At 40.0% G+C, this 18,681-nt stretch overlaps 1 protein-coding gene across 1 annotated transcript; it reads right to left on the minus strand.

Annotated features, from left to right (window-relative positions):
* Positions 1-4,393: 4,393 nt before the first annotated feature.
* On the minus strand, positions 4,394-17,456 carry cog3 (component of oligomeric golgi complex 3). The gene is made up of 23 exons (XM_022190805.2): positions 17,248-17,456; positions 16,814-16,960; positions 16,390-16,451; positions 15,446-15,611; positions 14,826-14,900; positions 14,392-14,484; positions 13,142-13,267; positions 12,950-13,030; positions 12,800-12,843; positions 12,561-12,687; positions 11,831-11,922; positions 11,410-11,549; positions 9,992-10,152; positions 8,965-9,073; positions 8,748-8,866; positions 8,552-8,641; positions 7,835-7,955; positions 7,466-7,554; positions 7,195-7,329; positions 6,697-6,772; positions 6,430-6,557; positions 5,651-5,749; positions 4,394-5,478 (listed from the first exon to the last, which is right to left on the minus strand). The coding sequence occupies exons 1-23, from the start codon at positions 17,452-17,454 to the stop codon at positions 5,449-5,451; spliced, it is 2,517 nt and encodes an 838-aa protein (XP_022046497.2). The 5' UTR covers positions 17,455-17,456; the 3' UTR covers positions 4,394-5,448.
* Between the last annotated feature and the right edge of the window lie 1,225 nt (positions 17,457-18,681).

The following is an 18,681-nucleotide window of genomic DNA, read 5'->3' on the forward strand; positions in this document are numbered from 1 at the left end:
CTCGCTCGCAAAAGAGGTCATCTCACCTTTTACTACAAGAAACTGCCGTGGACCTTATTTAGAGAATCATTTGAGACATGGAGCTGTGTTTTTATATCAGTTTTTACCACAAAAACTGTGAGGAGAATCAGCTTCAAACATGAATGAGTCATCAATCAACCCCTCATGTGGATACCTGACAGTCCATGCGTTTGACAGGAGAGTTGTCACAAGAATCAGCGTTGGCAAACAGACTGACTGGAGACATGAGGATAGCGCAGTCAAGGTAGAGTTTTCTTCATATTTCATTCTTATGAGCGTCTGACCTCGGTTTGTAAATGTCTGAGGTAATTTTTTTCTCTCTCCATCTGCAGACTATACACAACCACACCAAGGTACATCAAGGGCTTCAAGGATTTGGGATCGCGTCTGAGCAGAGGAGAGTCTTGAGTTGGGGTGTATACCGCGGAGAATAAATACAACAATAAACTAACAATTAGATTTTGTGGCTTGTAAAATACCTCTCTCTCTGAATTGCAACAATGAAATGTCCTTGACAATGTAAAAGCTTTGCTAGGACGCACAGAGTAAGAGAGGTTTCTCTCTGAAGTGAGTATTTTTTTATGGTATTAAACCAACATTTGAAATGCACTTTGTAGAGAGCCCTCAGACAAATGGCGAATAGATACAATTAGCATATACGAAGCCCTTTTGTGTGTTTTAGAGATAATTTTTTGTATTGCCAAAGAAATCCTGAATTTGAGTTTTCATAGCCTTGTCTATCCTTGTCACAGCGTAAGTTTTATCTTGTGAAAGATGATATGACATGGTATCCAGAGACATGGAGCTTCACAGTTTTGATTTATTCATGAAGCAAAAGTTAAAGACCTCAAAGAATTTAATAAATTATGAAGTGTCTTTGTTTTTTCTCCTCAGAGTGTTCCTAAAAACATGAAGTCTGAGCTGGAGATATCCCCCAGATAATGAAGTGTTGGATTTGCTCAGCAAGGAAACTCCCCAAACTCCTTCAGCCTGCCAAGGAGAAACTGAAGTGTCTTTAACTAATCTGGACAAGGTATGGCAGGAAAATGCCACTTTCAAACTGCTCTTTTTTCCCCCGCCTCTTGCAGAAATATGAATTGATTTAGGGAAGATGCAATTAGTCTGCATTTGTTAGGCATCAAACCTTGCCTGTCAGTTGTTTTAAATTATGCCTGGCTTTAAGTTGGTTTCTGAATACCTCATTAGCTGCAGCGGTTGGATGATACGTATTTGTCGGTGTCTTTTAAAAACAGAGTATTAAATGAAAATAAAGAATTAAAAAGCATCTATTCTGATCATGTTTTTTTTTTCAGCTCCCAACCTCAAGTGGATCAGAGGAGTTTGCTGCAGAGAGTGTTGAACATTTGCTGTGAGCACTGCCAGCAGCGGCTGAAACCCCCAGTGACCAGTGATCCGACAGCCAACAGTGTTGACCCAACGGAGGTGAGGGAGTGAGTGTGCAGCTAAAACTATAATAAACACAGTGACAAACTGAATAAAAACTAGAGAGAATGAGGGGAAAAATCTGATGGTGTTTTGGTTTGGAGTTGGGATGATTGTGGAATCAAATAAAAGGAAGAATAATATAAAAAGCCATAACACCTAACTGTAAAATTTAACCACTATTGGAAAATGACTATATGGAAATTTAAATACTACTGAAATTACATGATATAAATATTTCACAAGGAAGATCATCTACATGAATTTAGATCGTTTGCATTTCCCTCACTGAAAGTAGTAACTTTGAGTAGTGCTTTTTATTTCATTTTCAGCCAGCTCAGGGTATGATTGTGCCAGTTAAGAACCTCTTTGGTCCAGGTACAAATGTCTCTATAGTCTCCTGGCTTTTCCTATAGTGCCCTCATGATCGTGATGTTTGTGGTTTGTAATATCTTCACAACTATCCTATAATTGCATACAGATATTCATGGAGTCTGAAAGCATAAATATGGACAAGACATGGTAACAGATACCACTTTGAAAATGCTCCTTTTTCTTCCCGTATGAATTCACATATCACCCATCACTGCTCGTGTTTTGAAACACAGCTGACTTTAACTTGGTTTCAGAATAACTGATTAACTAGAACATTTGGCTGCTATGTGTTTCTGACAGACTGTCTTTTTGACTGGGAAAATAAAGCCAGGGACAAAGAGCGAGTCTTGTTTGTTAGAGTTGGATCAGGCTTTTGTCCTATCAGGGTGCAACTGCTCAGTCAGACTCTATGATCCAAACCTCCAACCTTCCTAAAATATAGGAAGAAAAGCTCTCCCTGGCAGCTCTGATGTGAGAAACTCAAACTTCAACTTTTTTTTTTAAAACTTCTTTTGAATAGCACTAGAGTTGTCAGCCTGAATAGATGAACTCCTTCAAACAACATGAATCCAGACAGATGGCTTTCAAATCAAAACATTTCAATGCTCTAAATTATGGTTAATTTTACAGTTAGGCAGCTATTTGTTAGCAGATGTTGAACAACAACATATGCAAATAAATAGAAGAATGTTGAATATCTGTAGCATTTCTACATCTACACCAGGCTTTTTCTCTCTCCGTCAGCTTTTGAGCTGTGAGAACGCATGGAAGACATCAGAGAGTTTGCCGTAGGGTGCAGCGGTTATCACGAAAGAAACTGTGACTGATGGGAGACCCAGCGATGCAGATAGATCAAAGGTCAGGATTCCTCGTGTCTATTACTGGCTCCCACCATTAAATGGTTTTTTCAAATTAAATTTCTATGCTATTGAATCTCTGATGTTGCATTTTCCATGACACACCGCACGTTGAAAGGTTTGAAATCAGTAAAGGGTTCAGAGCAACAGACCCCTAAAGCAGGTTACACACATCGACCACGGACAGATATCTCATGCAGATTAAATTTGCCTTTCCTTCCATTTTGATAAAGCATGTCATGACACCTTTAACAACATTACAGGACACAGACAAGTATGTACACCAACCCGACATAATCGACTCTCAGATGATGCTTTGACTGCCAAGAGGGAAGCTTCACTCAGTGAAACAGAAATCATGGACAGTGAGAAAACATTCTCTCTCAATGTCGAAAATGCTGAACAAATGCTTAAATCACACTTTTTTTGAGCACTCAGATTTACACATAGTAGGATATTGTACACTACAATGCAACACCTAACAGAAGAGAAGCCTATACCCATCAATATCTATTTGGTTCATCAGAGGATGACACTGTTTGTCAAATTATGATCTTTCCAGATGGAACAGGGCAGCTGTGGTACTCTTTATGTGAATCTAATTGACAGTTAATTGACATGGCATTAATTATACTTCATATTAGACTGTTCACCTTTGTCAAATGACAAAGCTATTCATCTGGAAGTCTTGCTATTTTTGTAGCTGCCTGCCCTTGTGTTGTGGTCGCAGAAGACAAACATCAGCAGCCTCTCATTTCTGCAACGGAGGACAAGGTACCCGTTATGAGAATAGCGGCATTTGGTATGATTAGTCGTCGAATCAATTTATATAACTGGCTGAAAAATCAGCCATTTATTTTGAAATTTAAATCTATTTTATTATCACCAGCTCTCTGTGGAAGTCTTTTAAGTTTCGTTTTTCAATTATTGACGAAACTGGCAGGAGACAGAAATGACAAACTATCTGGGTGAGACAATAAAACCCCTGAGGGGCTCATTGTTCACGAGCTGCTTCTCTTTATTAGGGTGTATCTGACTTCATGGGGAGGCACCTACTGCAGTGACAAAGGACATCTGAAGAAACACTGGTGCTGTTGGACAATAAGCATAGTGCTCATGTTCCCCCTCTGAATAACAATGAGCCCTGACCTCAACATCCACATCCACTCCAATAAGCATATCTGCATCACTGATAAATGCAGCATACACCTTCAAGTGGGAGCAAAACTGAGAGCAAGAGATTAGATCTTGTGCTATTATTACACGTCTGTTGCAATAGCAGAGATGTGAAGAGTAGAATCCAATTTTGGACCAAATCATTGCCTTTCTTTATATTTCCTTGCTGTCGCAGCTGAATCAAGGCAAAGGTCTAATTCTGCCAGGGCCTGACATGCTTCAGAGGTATTTGCAGCAGAAGAGTGCAGAGATCAATGTCCTGCTCCAGAACATCCAGTCCCTCATCACCTATCAAAAGACTGTCAGTCGACGGAAGGTCAAGCCCCAGCAAAGCCTCATCTCACAGATGGAAAGACGGCAGCTGCCAGTGAAACAGCAACGGTCTGCCAAGAAGACCCCCTAAAGCCGATGATGTCCTTGAATGGCAGTTTCTCATTTGTGTGAAGCGACTAGAAAGAACTGTAGCGTTCCCTGAATTTGAATTTAATGACAAAGTCCATTTTTAGACATAACCCCAGAAGCATTATTAATCAGTTTTAATCAGAATGTCCATAAATAGCACTACTGTACACATCATTTTACATGGGACACACCAAAGCAAATGTCACAATGATAGTGCCCTGTTACTTCTGTTACTCTGTGAAGACCACCAGGAAACACACCCTTGAATCACATACAGAGCAAAACTGCCAAAGTCAACAGTCTATACATTTTAAATTCAACCTAGTTATATAAAAGAAAAAAGTATAAAACATAATATTTCATTTCTTTTTTGTTTTTTGTTTTTTTACACATTTACAACAAAAACATTCGCAAGAAAGATCTGGATAAACATTTAAGAAAACAGCTGTGTGGATTTTGCTATGATTAGAGGGGAAAACCTGTTGGACCTGAAACACCTGTAGCACAGTCTGTTTCTACTGAATGTGGTACAAAGCCAGTTACATTTTAAAATAGAGGAATAAAATATTATGCAGCATTTGTTTTGTCATCCTTCCAAAGCCATCAAGACTATCTGGGCATCTCCAAGCGTGCCCCCATACTGGCCATTAGCTACCTGGCTGATGAGCAACTGTTTAGTGGCTCTATCTGTGCACCTAAAGTGCCCTTCTCTCAACACCCCACACCCACTTAGTGTGCGGTCTTTTTATGTAAGCAATTTGTTAAGAGACGCAGCTGTGATCACAAATCCACCTTATTCAAGATGGAATTTCCCTACATGAAAGCAACCATAACCAAAACACCGCCTTTAGTTTAAGTCAAACAAAAGGATCAACTCAGAACCCCAAAACTTACTCTCCACTTCCCAGTTTGTTATAGACCTAAAGATAAACACCTGAACCTCTTCACACTTGCAGCTACTTGAGCCTCAGTTAAAAAATCTTTGGCCTTGTGCAGAATTGTTACGCTTTTTTTTTTTTTTTGCCTTCACATCAGCACTCCTGGTCCGGCATGCAGCTCAGGTGCAGGTTTCTGGTCATCTCGCCTCCTTTTCCTCACAGCTCCTGGTCATGGCTGGAGTTGCAACATCCCATTGCTATCCAGGGGGTGTCCACCAGTATCGCTACGCCGCACATTACTTATTCACAGACAGCAGTAGGTTAATCTGAAAGAGAGCCGTGAAAAATGATAAGCGCTCACCGTGCCTCAGCTGATATACAGTGTGTTATTTAATGTTTCTGGGCTGAAGTTCCTCTCAGCAGTTTTGGATGCTGCGAGCTGTATTATTACAACTATGCCAGGTGCCTTCAGGCCGTGCTAATCCCACAGTACTGTACCTGCTCCATAGATGGACATGCAACGATTTGAAGGTCTTCTCCACTGTATTCCTCCTGAAGCAAGGCGTGCAGTCTTTGGAATACCTGCTGGATGTTATTCTGTGGAAAAAAGCCATCGTATTACTGAGCGCTGGAAGGAAATTAATACTACATTTCCATCTGGCCTATGTCCCCTCGCTATCTTGTTTCCATGTCAACCACAGAATTTTATTTCTCTCATTCAGCCTCACCTGGCACCTTGATGAACAGTACACAGGCAGCACTGAGATTTCTCTATTAGAGTTCAATCACACTGGCAATTTATAGCTAAAGGCACAATCGCCAAGCAAAATTTAAGCAAGAGTCGCCCCAAGAGAGGATTTCAAACAAAGAATTATTTTCTACATCTCTCCAAAAAAATCACTAACATGTCTTCTAGGGCAGCATCTAACCTTCACAGATGAATAAATGTATGTAATGAAAGGGATCCGACGCTTTGAGAGGTTTGTTTATACGATAACATCAGCAAACACTTCAGTACAAAAGACCTTTGAGGAGATCTATAAGGAAAGAGAAATAAACATGCTCGAGCTCAGCTCTTCAGAGATACAAGTGAATAAGCTTTGATTTCTTATTATTTAAAAAAAAATACCGATTGGACCTAGAAGTGGACTGACATGGCATTCCTGCTTTATAAATACTATGTGAAAGGTTTCCTGGATTTCTTGAGCTTTAACAATGATTCAAAAAGGAACTGACTCAAGCAGCACAAGCTATATCCTAGCTTTTCCGCCACCCACCCGGACAGGCTTGAAAAGGATGAACTCTGTGTCTCTATTGGCTAAGTACAAGGACATGCTCTGTAAAGTGCTTGGCAGCTTGCTCTTCATCACCCGGTAGGTAGCCATCACTATATCGTTGATCTTCGCTGAAAAGAGGGAAAAAAATGTAGTGAGGAGAAAAAAAAAAACAACAAAAAAAACATTGACATGCCCTCTAGCATTTTCTATATGGGTTTTGATGAATTACGGTATGATGCGCGTGGCGTTTCCTGAGACAAATCTTACCTGGCTGTGCCCAAGGTTGCTGAGACAGACTGTACGTGGGACCACCTTGAATAGCCATAGTTTTAAGAGCTGAAACCTGAGTGCAGACACAGCCAAAAGCACAGCAGTTTGAAAAGACTTAATTTGTGTTAGTTACGGTAAACCACGCAAACAAGCGCAAGAAGCGGTGCTGCCAGTTCAGCTAATTCAATTCCGACTTGAATTAGAGTAGTATTTACATGAATAATAGTAGGAACTGAGTGTAACACAAAAACAAATAATGAAAGCACACGCATATATACACACACCAATGCCTAGCGTCTGAATTAGATATCCTCCTTGAAAAACAGACATTTTATCTTGTCAGTTAAGTACCGAGACCTTCAGTGATCAGTGAATAAGCAAATGATTTCTTTTTTTTTCCAGAAAGGTTTTTTTAAAAGGTAAAAGCTGCAAAAATGAAGGTCAGGATGAGCTGTCGCCGCCTGAGGCCAAGTCTGCCTTCGCTCTAACAGTTACCTTGGTGAGAAACTCCTCAAGGTTCCCCACAAAGATCTGAGTCTGCTGCTGGATAAACTGCTCACAGCTGAACTTCAGGTGCCGGTCCACATCCTTCTTAGAGTCAATGTAGTGCTCCTTTATCTCTGGTGTTCCCTGGGGGCCACGGAGAAAAAGGCTTTAGCACTATCAAGTGGCGTTTCCCTTAGGCAGGGTGCTATCAAAGTACTTAAAGTGTATGGCATGTTTAGCAAAAAAAAAATGGTGAAGAAGAAAAAAAAAACAACACTACCTCCAACAGGAATTCAAGTATGGCGTTGTGACTGTTAAGTCGGAAGAATTTGGGAACAGCCTTAGGGTTCAGGATTTTGAAGGCAGCATCTTAAAACAAAGCAGAGATTTAATCTGGGCTCCTGTAGAATTAGAGTGCCCTCTAGTGCTACAAATTTAATATGTCCTTGACTGAGATGAGGGTGATAGAGAGCGAATCTGCCCTGTGAGCCATCGGTTAATGTACATTATGGTGTTGGATTACAATTTCCACATTAATTGTTGCCACCGGTGCATGTGATAGGCACAAGTTGTTTAATGAGCATGAAAATGTAATGACTGGCTTTATGGAGCTGAACGCCAATGTTCCCTCTACCTTTAATTATCTTACCTCGCGTTTTTTTCAGGTCCAGTGAGATTTCCTTGATGGCAAAATCGGTGTGAAATGGGGCAATCTGTTCACGCATTATCAGCAGGTGCTTGATCAGGAAAAGTTGCCCATCTATTTGTGTCTACAGGAAGTGAAAGCGCACTGTTAAATCCACACTGCAGGCTGCCAACACAAAAGGGCATCTGCTGACGATCCAAACTACAGAGAACACAAAAAGCCCAAGCACAGTGACGATAAGGGAATATGTCTAATTAATAACCGTTGATTAACCATAGCTGGGAAGGGACGCGTTACTGTGAGAAATAAGGCAGCTCGTGTCATTTATTGCTCAGCAAGCAACTAAAACACTGGAAAAAGACATCAACAAAAGGTGGCAATACATCCTCTGAGATTGATGCCGCTGCTTTAATTTGAAGTGTTGGGTTAAAACAGGCCAGTTAGCGCAGATACTGACAGCAAATTTGAAGGTGTGAGAAGCTCATAAATAACGCATGGTCTATTGAACACTATGTAGAGCATAATAAAGCATCTTTTCAAATAAACTTTAAGTGACATCCCATCTGCTTTACTTAAGGATCCTGCAGCCTGAAAGAATGTTTTCTGTAAGAGGGAACTGGCCTTGTTTACTGTATAAAAAGCTATTTTGATAATAATAAAAATTTTAAAAGTTCAGTCGCAATGCAAAACCACACTGTGTGCTTAACCATGTGTGCCAACCTTGTTTTTAAGGATGATATCAGAAGCTTTAAGCAGGGACTGGATGCAGGCAGATAAGGCTTCTTGAGATAAACCCTGGAAGACTGCTCTCTGGAAAAAGACCAAGAGTTGGTGTAAGAAAACAAACAAACGAGAAAAATGCAAAAGCGGTAAAACTATATACAATATGTCCTCCTGCTCTGTAAGTTAGACTCACATCTATACATCGGTAGAGCTTGGACAGACAAACCAGCGTTCGTCTGACAGTAGGGTACCACATGCCGTGCAAATCAGCAGGAGAGACAGTTGTCTGCAGACGAGATGCTTCAACACTGCCTGTATTTATTGAACGCAGGAGGAGAAAGCCATCAGGCAAAAGACGAAAAGACTAAACGTTGTTAAAAAAGCAAGTCTTACAATCTGGAAACACGGACCAGCGTTACTGTTTCTTCTACCATCAGGATCCTCAAGCTGTACGTCAGAAAATATGGACTCTTGTGACATCTGCTTCATTTGCTCTTCCTTCAAGCTCTGTGCAATTCTCTATTTACGACAGGAAAAGTAAAAAGCAAGAGTTGGTAGATGGAAAATGTTAAGATTCTGGAAAGGCATGTTTTATTAAATTTGTACCTTCAAAACAGGCCTACAGGTTTTGAAGGTTAATTAACATTAAATTACTTGCAAAACAAGTTTGTATGTCGACGGAAAGTCAAGCAAACATCAAAGAAATATTAAGAACATCAAGGAGATTTAATATTAACAAGAAAGTGTAGAAAATAAGGTAGGACTCAGAAGCATATTTACCAAGATGTGCTGATACTGACAAGAACAAAAACCCTCCACAGCCTGAAATTTGCATAATACAGTTTGATGCATTGCAACATTTTATGGAGTTGCTGTGATTCAAAATGTTAAGAGATTGGAAAGTCAATATTTTCCTCGGCAACAGAAAAGAAGTCTACAGGTCTTGGATGGCTTAACATAAAATGGGAGTTAAAATTGCTAAAAACATTCCAAAAATGTTCTTGAAATACCAAAGGAAGCACAATCAGGGCGATTTTAAGAAAATTACATGCAAGCAGAGCATTTTAAGAGCTTAAAAACCGGGGCCTAGACTCAGAGGCACATTTAACCACATGTGCAGACATTCTCAAGACCAAATACCTTCTGAATCTTAAATTGGCACTGAACAAGACATCAAGTGTTTTCAAGGTAATGCAGACAGTTAGCAAACATTGCGGTCGAGACGGGCATTTATATTTGATATTTTATACTCAACAATTACGAAAAAAGTATATATATTATTTTCATAGATCATACAAATAAACTATTTGCCTCCCTAGTTACATCTAGGTTGCAACAGTTATGCATTTATTTGAGTTTATTTTTAGAGGACACATCAATACTTTACAATGATTTCATAAAGACATGGCCTGATACCTTCCAGCATAGAGTCCTTACCTCCATCATCTCCAGTTTCTCAGGGTAGGCCAGATCCCCCGGAGCCGGGTTGTAGCCTGTAATGTCGGTCTGGATGTAAATGTGAGTCCTGTAGACCAGCCTCTCCTGAACATCTTCCAGCATCTGCTTCACGACTGCATCAAAGGCCCCCAGCTGAGCAGCTACATGAAAAGCACATGAAGGTCGGGTTACAGTTTAAGCTTGTATGCATGTGATGTGATGAGCTCATGATGTGAGATCAGATGATTTAAAAAACAAAAACAAAATTGTAACATGAAAGTATCCCCAAGCGTCCAAAGAACATATATGATTCTCTCTTGGTTTATCCAAAAGCGGACACTGTCGCTGGAGGCCGTCTTCTCAGAAACCAACCATGTAAAAGTGCACTGCAAGCTCAGATAAACATACCTAATTAGTAGTTTTGGCTAAATTGAAGGACTAGGACAATATTTTCTTTGAACTGGAAGGCCCAGACACAAAGTAGCTTTTGACGGAACCAGTCCAAATGTTCTGTTTTAACTGGCAAAAAGGCAGGATTCGTGAAAAACGGTTATTCATGAAAAACATGGATGGCTACATGACATACAGTATTTTCCACTGACAAAAGTAGCCTCTAAAGCAACAGATATGCTTTTGGAATATTTTATTTTCAGTTATTTTTGGCTCAGTCTTGAAACTATGTTAATTACGTTCATTTTATTTTGAAACGGGACTGTTCGTATTAATGTACATTTCCACGTAAATGCGAGAGATTGTAGCTGTACGGCTAATTTCCATCTCGTGTCCCATTGGCAGATGAAAAATAAAGACATAACAAATAACATAATACCATAAATGCACAAAGGCATGCAAAAAAGAAACAAGAAACAAGAAACAAGCAACAAGCGATAACATGTAGCACACATAACAGACAACAGCTGGGGGACCAAGGCAGCTACCAAGCAGTAATTAACATTTACACATGATTATATTGCAAATATCTCTTTGTTGCTATTGCACATATCCCTCTATCATTATTGCACATTGCATAAGATTCCACAACATATGTATATCCCCCTACATATAATTGTATTGCACATTTCCCATAGTCACTAATGCACATGATAACATTGCATATTTCTCTTAATCACTATTGCACATATCTCTGTCTACATTACACATATTTACCCTATACATGTCCCTTTAACACTACTGCACATATGCCATTATCACAATCGCTCATGATCTTTCAGTCATGAAGTTCAAATAGTGCAACTTGAAAGATTTTTTTTCAGCACAACAGAAGTACAAAGATGAAAATGGTGTCCAAAGGAATACGCAGTACTGCATCGCTCTCCAACAACACTGGTACAGCTGCATTCCAGTAACTCAATTCTAACCTTTAAGAAGCTTTGAAGAGAGTTACATCTCTGACCTACCATTGTTATGAACGTGGTCTTCAAGCATCTCATTCTTGAGGATGCTGCAGAGCTCAGACAGGGTTTCCAGATGGATGATGTGGATTATCAGAGGCCGGAGGACATCATACAGCGACAAACATAACTTCTCTAGCAGCTCACTGTCAGAGATCAAAAACTATTTCATTGCTTTGTACCACTGAGAAAAGTCTAAAATTGTACTTCCAGTTCAAGCATCAAGGTTTCTTCAAGGTGAAGATAGAGAAATGTGCAGTGTGAATTGCTTTTTCAAACACTAAACATAACAACTTGAAATGGCTGTTATAGATTTGAAAATGAGACGCCTTAAGCAAACATGCAGTGCCTGTACATGTGCTGATAGGTGGCGGTTCTCTTCTGTGTGTTTAGTGATTATATTACCGGTGAGGTGGGTGCTACTCACTCTAGTTTAGGTGTAGGTTTGGAGAAGAACTCATTGTACAGCTGGTGCTCATCCTGACACACATGGACCATAAAGGCACAGCCACTGCGAACCTGTGCAAATACACATAATGATCACATGCTGCAGCGCCTGCAAATACTTTGGCTCCATCTCAGACAAACAAACTCTCCCACAAAATTGATGCAGGCACCTACTGTATTACAGCAATCATTAACTGGATGCATAACCTTTCAAGAGTCATTAAAAGCGAGCTCCGGACAGGTGGTGTGGCTGTTAGGATGTTTCATTGCACAAAATTCTGACCTTTAATTACAGCATTAAGCTAATTATCAAAGTGTTTAAAATGCCGCGACAGCATCAAAAGACACAGTCCACATGGGTGCCAAAAACACATTAGAACAAACAGATTTTATCATTAAAAACTGTGCCCAAAAGACAAAAGAAATGGCTCTACAATCCACAGCTGTATAAATGAGGTATGACTGAGGGTATACAAACAACACCCAGTCCCTCCACAGCAATTCACTTGTGAACAAAATGGGAGAAACCTCTAGACGCCTGCTGTGCACAATCTCAGGTCATGCTCATTTATCATGTGCACGGCTTTGTGTCTCTTCCAAACACTGCAGAAAATATCCCTGAGGGCTCGTGCTGTCCATTCTATGCAAGCTCAAATGTCACCTTACTATATCGAAAGGGCAATTCCGCCTTTGAACTAGCCATGCCTTACCAGAGCGCAGTGGTCTTTGCAGTTTTGGTTGGTCAAGTCAGTAATGGTGGATGTAATGCAGGGACTCAGGAGCTGCTCCCTCTGGTCAAGATAGCACTGATGGATTTCATCAAGGAGCTGATGGTATCTGCTCAATATAAAGAAAGATGAGTTAATTTAGCGCAAGAACTGTGGGGGGAAAAAAGCAAAACAGCAAGGCTAATAAGGTGGCTTTGTTCTGGAGAAATGCTAATACTCACTCTGGAATCTTCTCTGCTCGCTGTTCTATCTGCTCAATCAGTGACTGATGAGGAGAAAAAGGAAATAACGGCGTGATTTTATTAAAGAGGGTTATCTGTGCAAAAATACTGCCATGCATAGATTGAGCAGGTAGTGAAAAACAAACTCACTCTAACTTTAGGTGCAGCTGCTCTAAACTTAACATAGTAAAGTGTGAAGGCATTGTCTGCATTTGCCAGACCCAATGGATCCTGTGAGAACAAAAAGAAATGAAGTCAAGTATTGATGTTGGACTAGAGGCTTACAGTATGTCTCTTCACACAGTTAATTTTGCAAGAGGAGGAAATGAAATGTTTTCTTACCCTTTTTGTTAACTGGCTTGTGAGATTCTGCATAGTGTTTACAATGTGGATCTTCATGAAGTGCATAGCTTTTGAGAGACACTGTTTAAACTTGGCCAAATAAACCGGATAGTCCTTGAAATTGGGCTGTAATCAAGAGATAAGCAAGTGTTAGACACAATACACCGATGCATAGGTTATACTACAGGAGTAGCACAGTTCATAAAAGGGATTCTGGTTTGTTTCAACTTGTCGTATTTCACATTAATGAGGCCGTTTTGTTATTATGGTGGCTTTAAAAATCATGCTAAAGTAAGTAAAGTAACATTTAGCAGGGGGGCAATTAGCAAGGTCAAGCTCCAATTTTCCAAAGCAAGCTGATATTTACACAAATAATTTTACACATTTGCTTTAGAGTTTCAATGAAAATAAACACAGAAATTGGCTGCAGATTTTTCTAACTGAGTATTCAGTCCAGTCCCTCATCTGCTTTTTTTCCCCCAGATGATTTGGGGGAGATGAAACATTATCTCCAGGACGGCAATGTTTCTCAAAGCTGCATGTTCATTAGTTGCAATTTCACGTGTGAGGTTACGCTCATTTATGGGCAAATGGAGATTTTCTGGCATCAACACACCCCACACTTTGTAGCAACAGTTTTCTTCCTCAGCTGGCAGCAGAGCAGTGAGGGCAGGAACAACACTGAGGTATGCCGTTTCTGAGGATGTCCTGTTGTCTTTCTGCCTCCTTTCCCACAATGAAAGCTAACGTCACACACGTCACAAACTGACATTCTCGGATAACTATGTTGACCATTAGGTCAGCCGGCAAGTATCCCCCGAATGCTGGTCCGTTTGTAGCAGCTGGTTTCTGTGTTAAATGTAGGTCAGATTGAAGTCCAATGTTTTAAATGATTCATGTAAAAATCGTCTTTGTTTGGTAAGCTGCAGGATGCTTAAGCTAAACTGCAGCACTAGATGCCATTCACAGTTTTGTGCAACTCCTCATTTCCCTTAAAACTCTACAACAGAGGCGAGGACTGCAAGGTTAGCGTGACACTTAGAGCCACAATAATGGAAAACGCTGAAACAAGCCAAAGCTCTCTTAAGTCAATACAAGTCATCATTGTGGCTTGAATTTTCTATCAGCAGTACAAAGTTTAACAAAAGGAAAAAAATCACAAAATGCTAGCAGAGTGGGCACAAAGACGCATTAATTCCATGGAGAGCGTTCAGACACTTTTGCTTTTAAATATGCAGAGAGCTACTTACATGTGAGGAAACATATTCAATGCAGTCATCCAATTTCGAGAGCATCGGGATGAAACCTTCACTATTTACAGACAAGGTTGGCGAGTTTAATTTCTGCAAAGAAGAAGAGAAAGTTTAGTTCTACATCCTTTTAATCAAATACTTTTTTTTCCAAGTCAACATTGCAACAAATGTGTTGCTTTTGCTTTTAAATCAGGCCAGAGTGAAATAAATCTGTAGGTTTTATGAAGAAAACATTTGTTTTGGTACCATATATTTTAACTATGATGTAAAGCTGGCTTTAGAATAATGCTTTTAATCGGAGACATGGTGCTAATCGTAATAATAATTAAAATTAGATCTAATTAACCAATTAAATGACATTATTTACACCGGATACTTTTAGTTATGAAATGTTTCGGGTGTAGACAACAACAACAAAAAAAACAACCTACCGTGTTTATGTTTTCCAGCTCGTTAAAATAAGACAGTTTCTGCTGTATGCTCTCTGCCAGGTCAACAAGCTCTGACTGTGAAGAGACAAAACAACACAACACAGTTAAAATAGTACAACAGCTGAATTTTAGTTCAGTCCGGGTCTCTCAAATAGTCAAATCCACATCTGTTTGCATGCATGATCAGCTCACTGTAAGAGTTAGAAAACAAATAATGAGAAAAGCTTGCAGTAATAATAAGATATTTAATAGGCCACAGAAAGAAAGAAGAGCAGACTAAAGAATGCTTGGGAGCAACTTAATATTCAGACAAGCTTTTATCTGTTACACAGTGCTCTGAACTTGATACCACACAGTCTTTCCGGCTCCTTCTGCTGTTACCGCGATTGTTTTTAGACAATTTTAACCCAGTTTTGACCTTACAGATGTATCAACTAATTCGGTTTCTGGTTTTAGGGGGAACACTGATGCTCAAAAATACTGAATGTACTGTCTTTTAGAGTATGAGGAAGAAAGGCATTCAATTATATTACAATTTACACATTCTGCAATGATCAAAAACATGCTAATCATTTCAATAACGATAGATTTCAGAGAGGACAGGAGCGCATGTGTCTTACCTGTTCTTTAAGGAGCTGTTCGCAGGCCTCATGCAGGGCGCCGGTCTTGTTGGACACAAACAGGTACTGTTTCTGAAGGGAGTCCAAATGCTCAAGTGCTGCAGTGACATCTTTCAGAATGGCATCACATTGTTCCTGATAGCAGTTTAGATCAAATCTAGTTTTCCTAAAAGGAAAGAAGACAGATCATCTTTTGTTTCCACCAAACAAAACCTACTGATTTGTATTACAATTTCACAACAAAGTAAAGCATTCATTTGTGCTTCCACATTGAACGGGAAGCTGTTGATGTGCTGCTCTGTGTTTTTAGCATGCTGCACTTCACCATGCACTATGGAATCACCAGCACTGCAGATATTTCATATCAGCTGTGCATGGCAGAACATTTGCATCCCTGTTCGGGTATGTGTTTAAGAGGGTAGAGTGAAAGCTTAGCCAATAAAAAGCAGCACAGGAGGACATTTTAACCCTATACTTTCTGGTTGCTTTTCTATACAGTCAGCTCAATGAAGACAATGAGACAATTGTGTCCACATTCAATGCAAACAAAGTTTTCTGTCATGAAAAGCGTTCACTCACTATAAGTTTTGGCTTTACATGTTTTAGTCTGGTTTCTGTCCAGACTGTACAGTCATTCATAGATAGATAGATAGGTAGATGCTTTAGTAATCCCGACGGAAATTCAAGTAATTCGTATTTATTTAAGTTGTGGAACAAATACGAAATTAGGCAGCGAATCAGAGGTCTAAAATCTGATTATGGAGTGTGTGACAAACAAGCATTTTTACATGAAAGCTCAGTGAGTTTGCTTTTGATGTCTATCTGTTTTGTTTCTAATTCAACACTTCCAAAACTTTATTCTAAGCCTGTCCTCCTCCAACCAAGTCCCAAATCAATACACACATCATAACAAAACAGATAGAGTACTGTTAAGATTTAAGTACCTGTATTTTGCGCTCTCATCTTGGTCCATGTTTGCCTGTAACTTGGCAAACCAGGCAAAAAACTGCAACACAAATTAGCAATAATATTACAACCATGCATCAGAAAGAATGAGCTTTACTGGCCAAATATGTTTATGCATGTAAGGAATATGACTCCAACTCTTTTTTCTCAGAGTACGGACACAAAAAGGCACACACATGCATTTAAAAATGGTTTGAAGAACGAAATCAGTGATCAATTAGGATGTGCAGCAACAGACATATTTAAAGGGGCATGTTTAAAGTAAACCAGCAGCTTGGTGCACATTTTGCAGACTCTGATGATGGGAATAAAAACAATTACTGATGCAGTCTACATGAACATCCTGTGGTGTGGTGAGCCTTACTGGTTACAAAGCTGTACAATGTCAACAAAGACAGTCACCTGTTGTGCAGTTTCTATCCTGTCATTTTCCATATCAAGCATCTGGAAACCTTTGAGCAAAACGTCCTCTGTTGATGCAGGAACAGTTGTTGTGAACGAGGACTGCAATGACCGCGAAGACAGGCTGCACAAGTCCTCTATAGGCAACTGAAAAATAACAAAACACAGCTCCTTATTTCTCATCAGGCTACCAAAGAATTCATCTGAAGCTAACTAGCTGGATAGCTTGACGTAGCGCAGCACAAAAACAAGCCCGCTAGACAGCCTGTTAGGTGGCATTCCGTGATAAGTTCATCAAAACATAATTTCAACATAGCGGCAAGGTAAATTAAGTTCACACAGGTAGTTTGTACGTTTACTGAACCTTACTCGTGCTTTAAAAGTAAGTTAGCAACCGTGCTAGCTAGCTAGCTGACACCGGAGATCCAGCTCACCTCTGAGGGCACAGAGACCGTTTCAGCCGCAGCTCGGATCTCCAGGACGGAGTCCATTTGTTTCTCCGTGAGAGGAGCCGTGGCATCGGTGCGGCGATCCCATAACGACAGTTTCTCCCGGGTTTCCTTGTCTGTGAGATCCAGGAGGGACTGATCCGTGGACGCCATCGTTACTTTGGACAGCACCAACGTCAGCAGCAGCAACATGCAGCTACTTCCTGTTCCGGGAGCGTAGGCGGGGCTTCAGCTCACTCAGGGTGCACTTAAAGGTCCCATAGGGCGAAAAATCACTTATTGTGTTTAGTTGGTGTGTTACTTGGAGGTATCGAGTAAATTTGCTTGAATATGAAGACGTTTACTTCTGCCCCCACAACTAGATTGCCTCCTTGCTTTACAAGGCAGTGATAATTTGACCTGCTACACACATGAAGTGCTACATATCACCACAAATTTACAGTCTTCCAACTCCAGCCTTAGATAACACTGCCCCCAGATTGCCCCCAGGTAATCCAATTGTTTATTTTCTTCAATTTCTTCTGTTAGTTCAGCTGTTTACTTTCTAGCACTGCCGCTCTGCACTTTAAAATGAAACAAGCCATTAGCAAAACAATAGGTGTTCTGAGAAACACCAAATGTTTTTGAAATTGGCTACAACAATTTTCGTGAATGTCATGAACTCCCAGCATCTGCAGAACTGAAGATCCAGTAAATTATTATTTTTTTGATAGCAGTATCCCCATAAGAATAACACAGTGCTTGGTGTTTGCACACTGTTCAGCTTATTGACCTAATGTTACCATTAGCTAGAAGCATCCACACAGCATGATGCTTCCACCACCATGCTTCATGGTGAGGATGGTGTGTTTGTGATGCGTTTAATCAGACCAGTTCACCAGTTCACTTCAGTGTCTCTCACATCCCTTTTTTATATGAGTTTTATTCTTTGACACTCTCCCATTAAGTGTTGACTAACAAAAAAAGCTTGTAACGCCTTCACAGGAGTCATAGGTGTCTTGGTGGCTTCCATCACTAGTTTCTCTCTTGAACAGTCACTCAGTTTTATAAAGATGGTTTGCTCTTGGCAGATTTAAGCATGTCAGATATTCCTGCCATTTCTTAATGATGGATGTAACTGTACTCCAGGGGATATTCAGTGACTTTTTCCTCTATCCATCCCCTGACTTATGCTTTAATAACCTTTTCTAGCCAGGAATACTGATTAACCAGTTACTGCACTTTCCAGATACATGTGTCTTTATGCTAGAATCACATGAGACACATTCAGTGCACTCAGATGATTTCCATTTTACTAAATATGTGACATCTAGCACCAATTGGTTGCACCCTTGTTGAATTAGGTGATTCACTTTAAAGGGGGTGAATACTTATACCTGTCGTTTTATAATTTTAATTAATTCACATCACACTACTCAC

The sequence above is a fragment of the Acanthochromis polyacanthus genome, chromosome 14 (assembly GCF_021347895.1).
Source record: "Acanthochromis polyacanthus isolate Apoly-LR-REF ecotype Palm Island chromosome 14, KAUST_Apoly_ChrSc, whole genome shotgun sequence".
Taxonomy (NCBI): domain Eukaryota; kingdom Metazoa; phylum Chordata; class Actinopteri; family Pomacentridae; genus Acanthochromis; species Acanthochromis polyacanthus.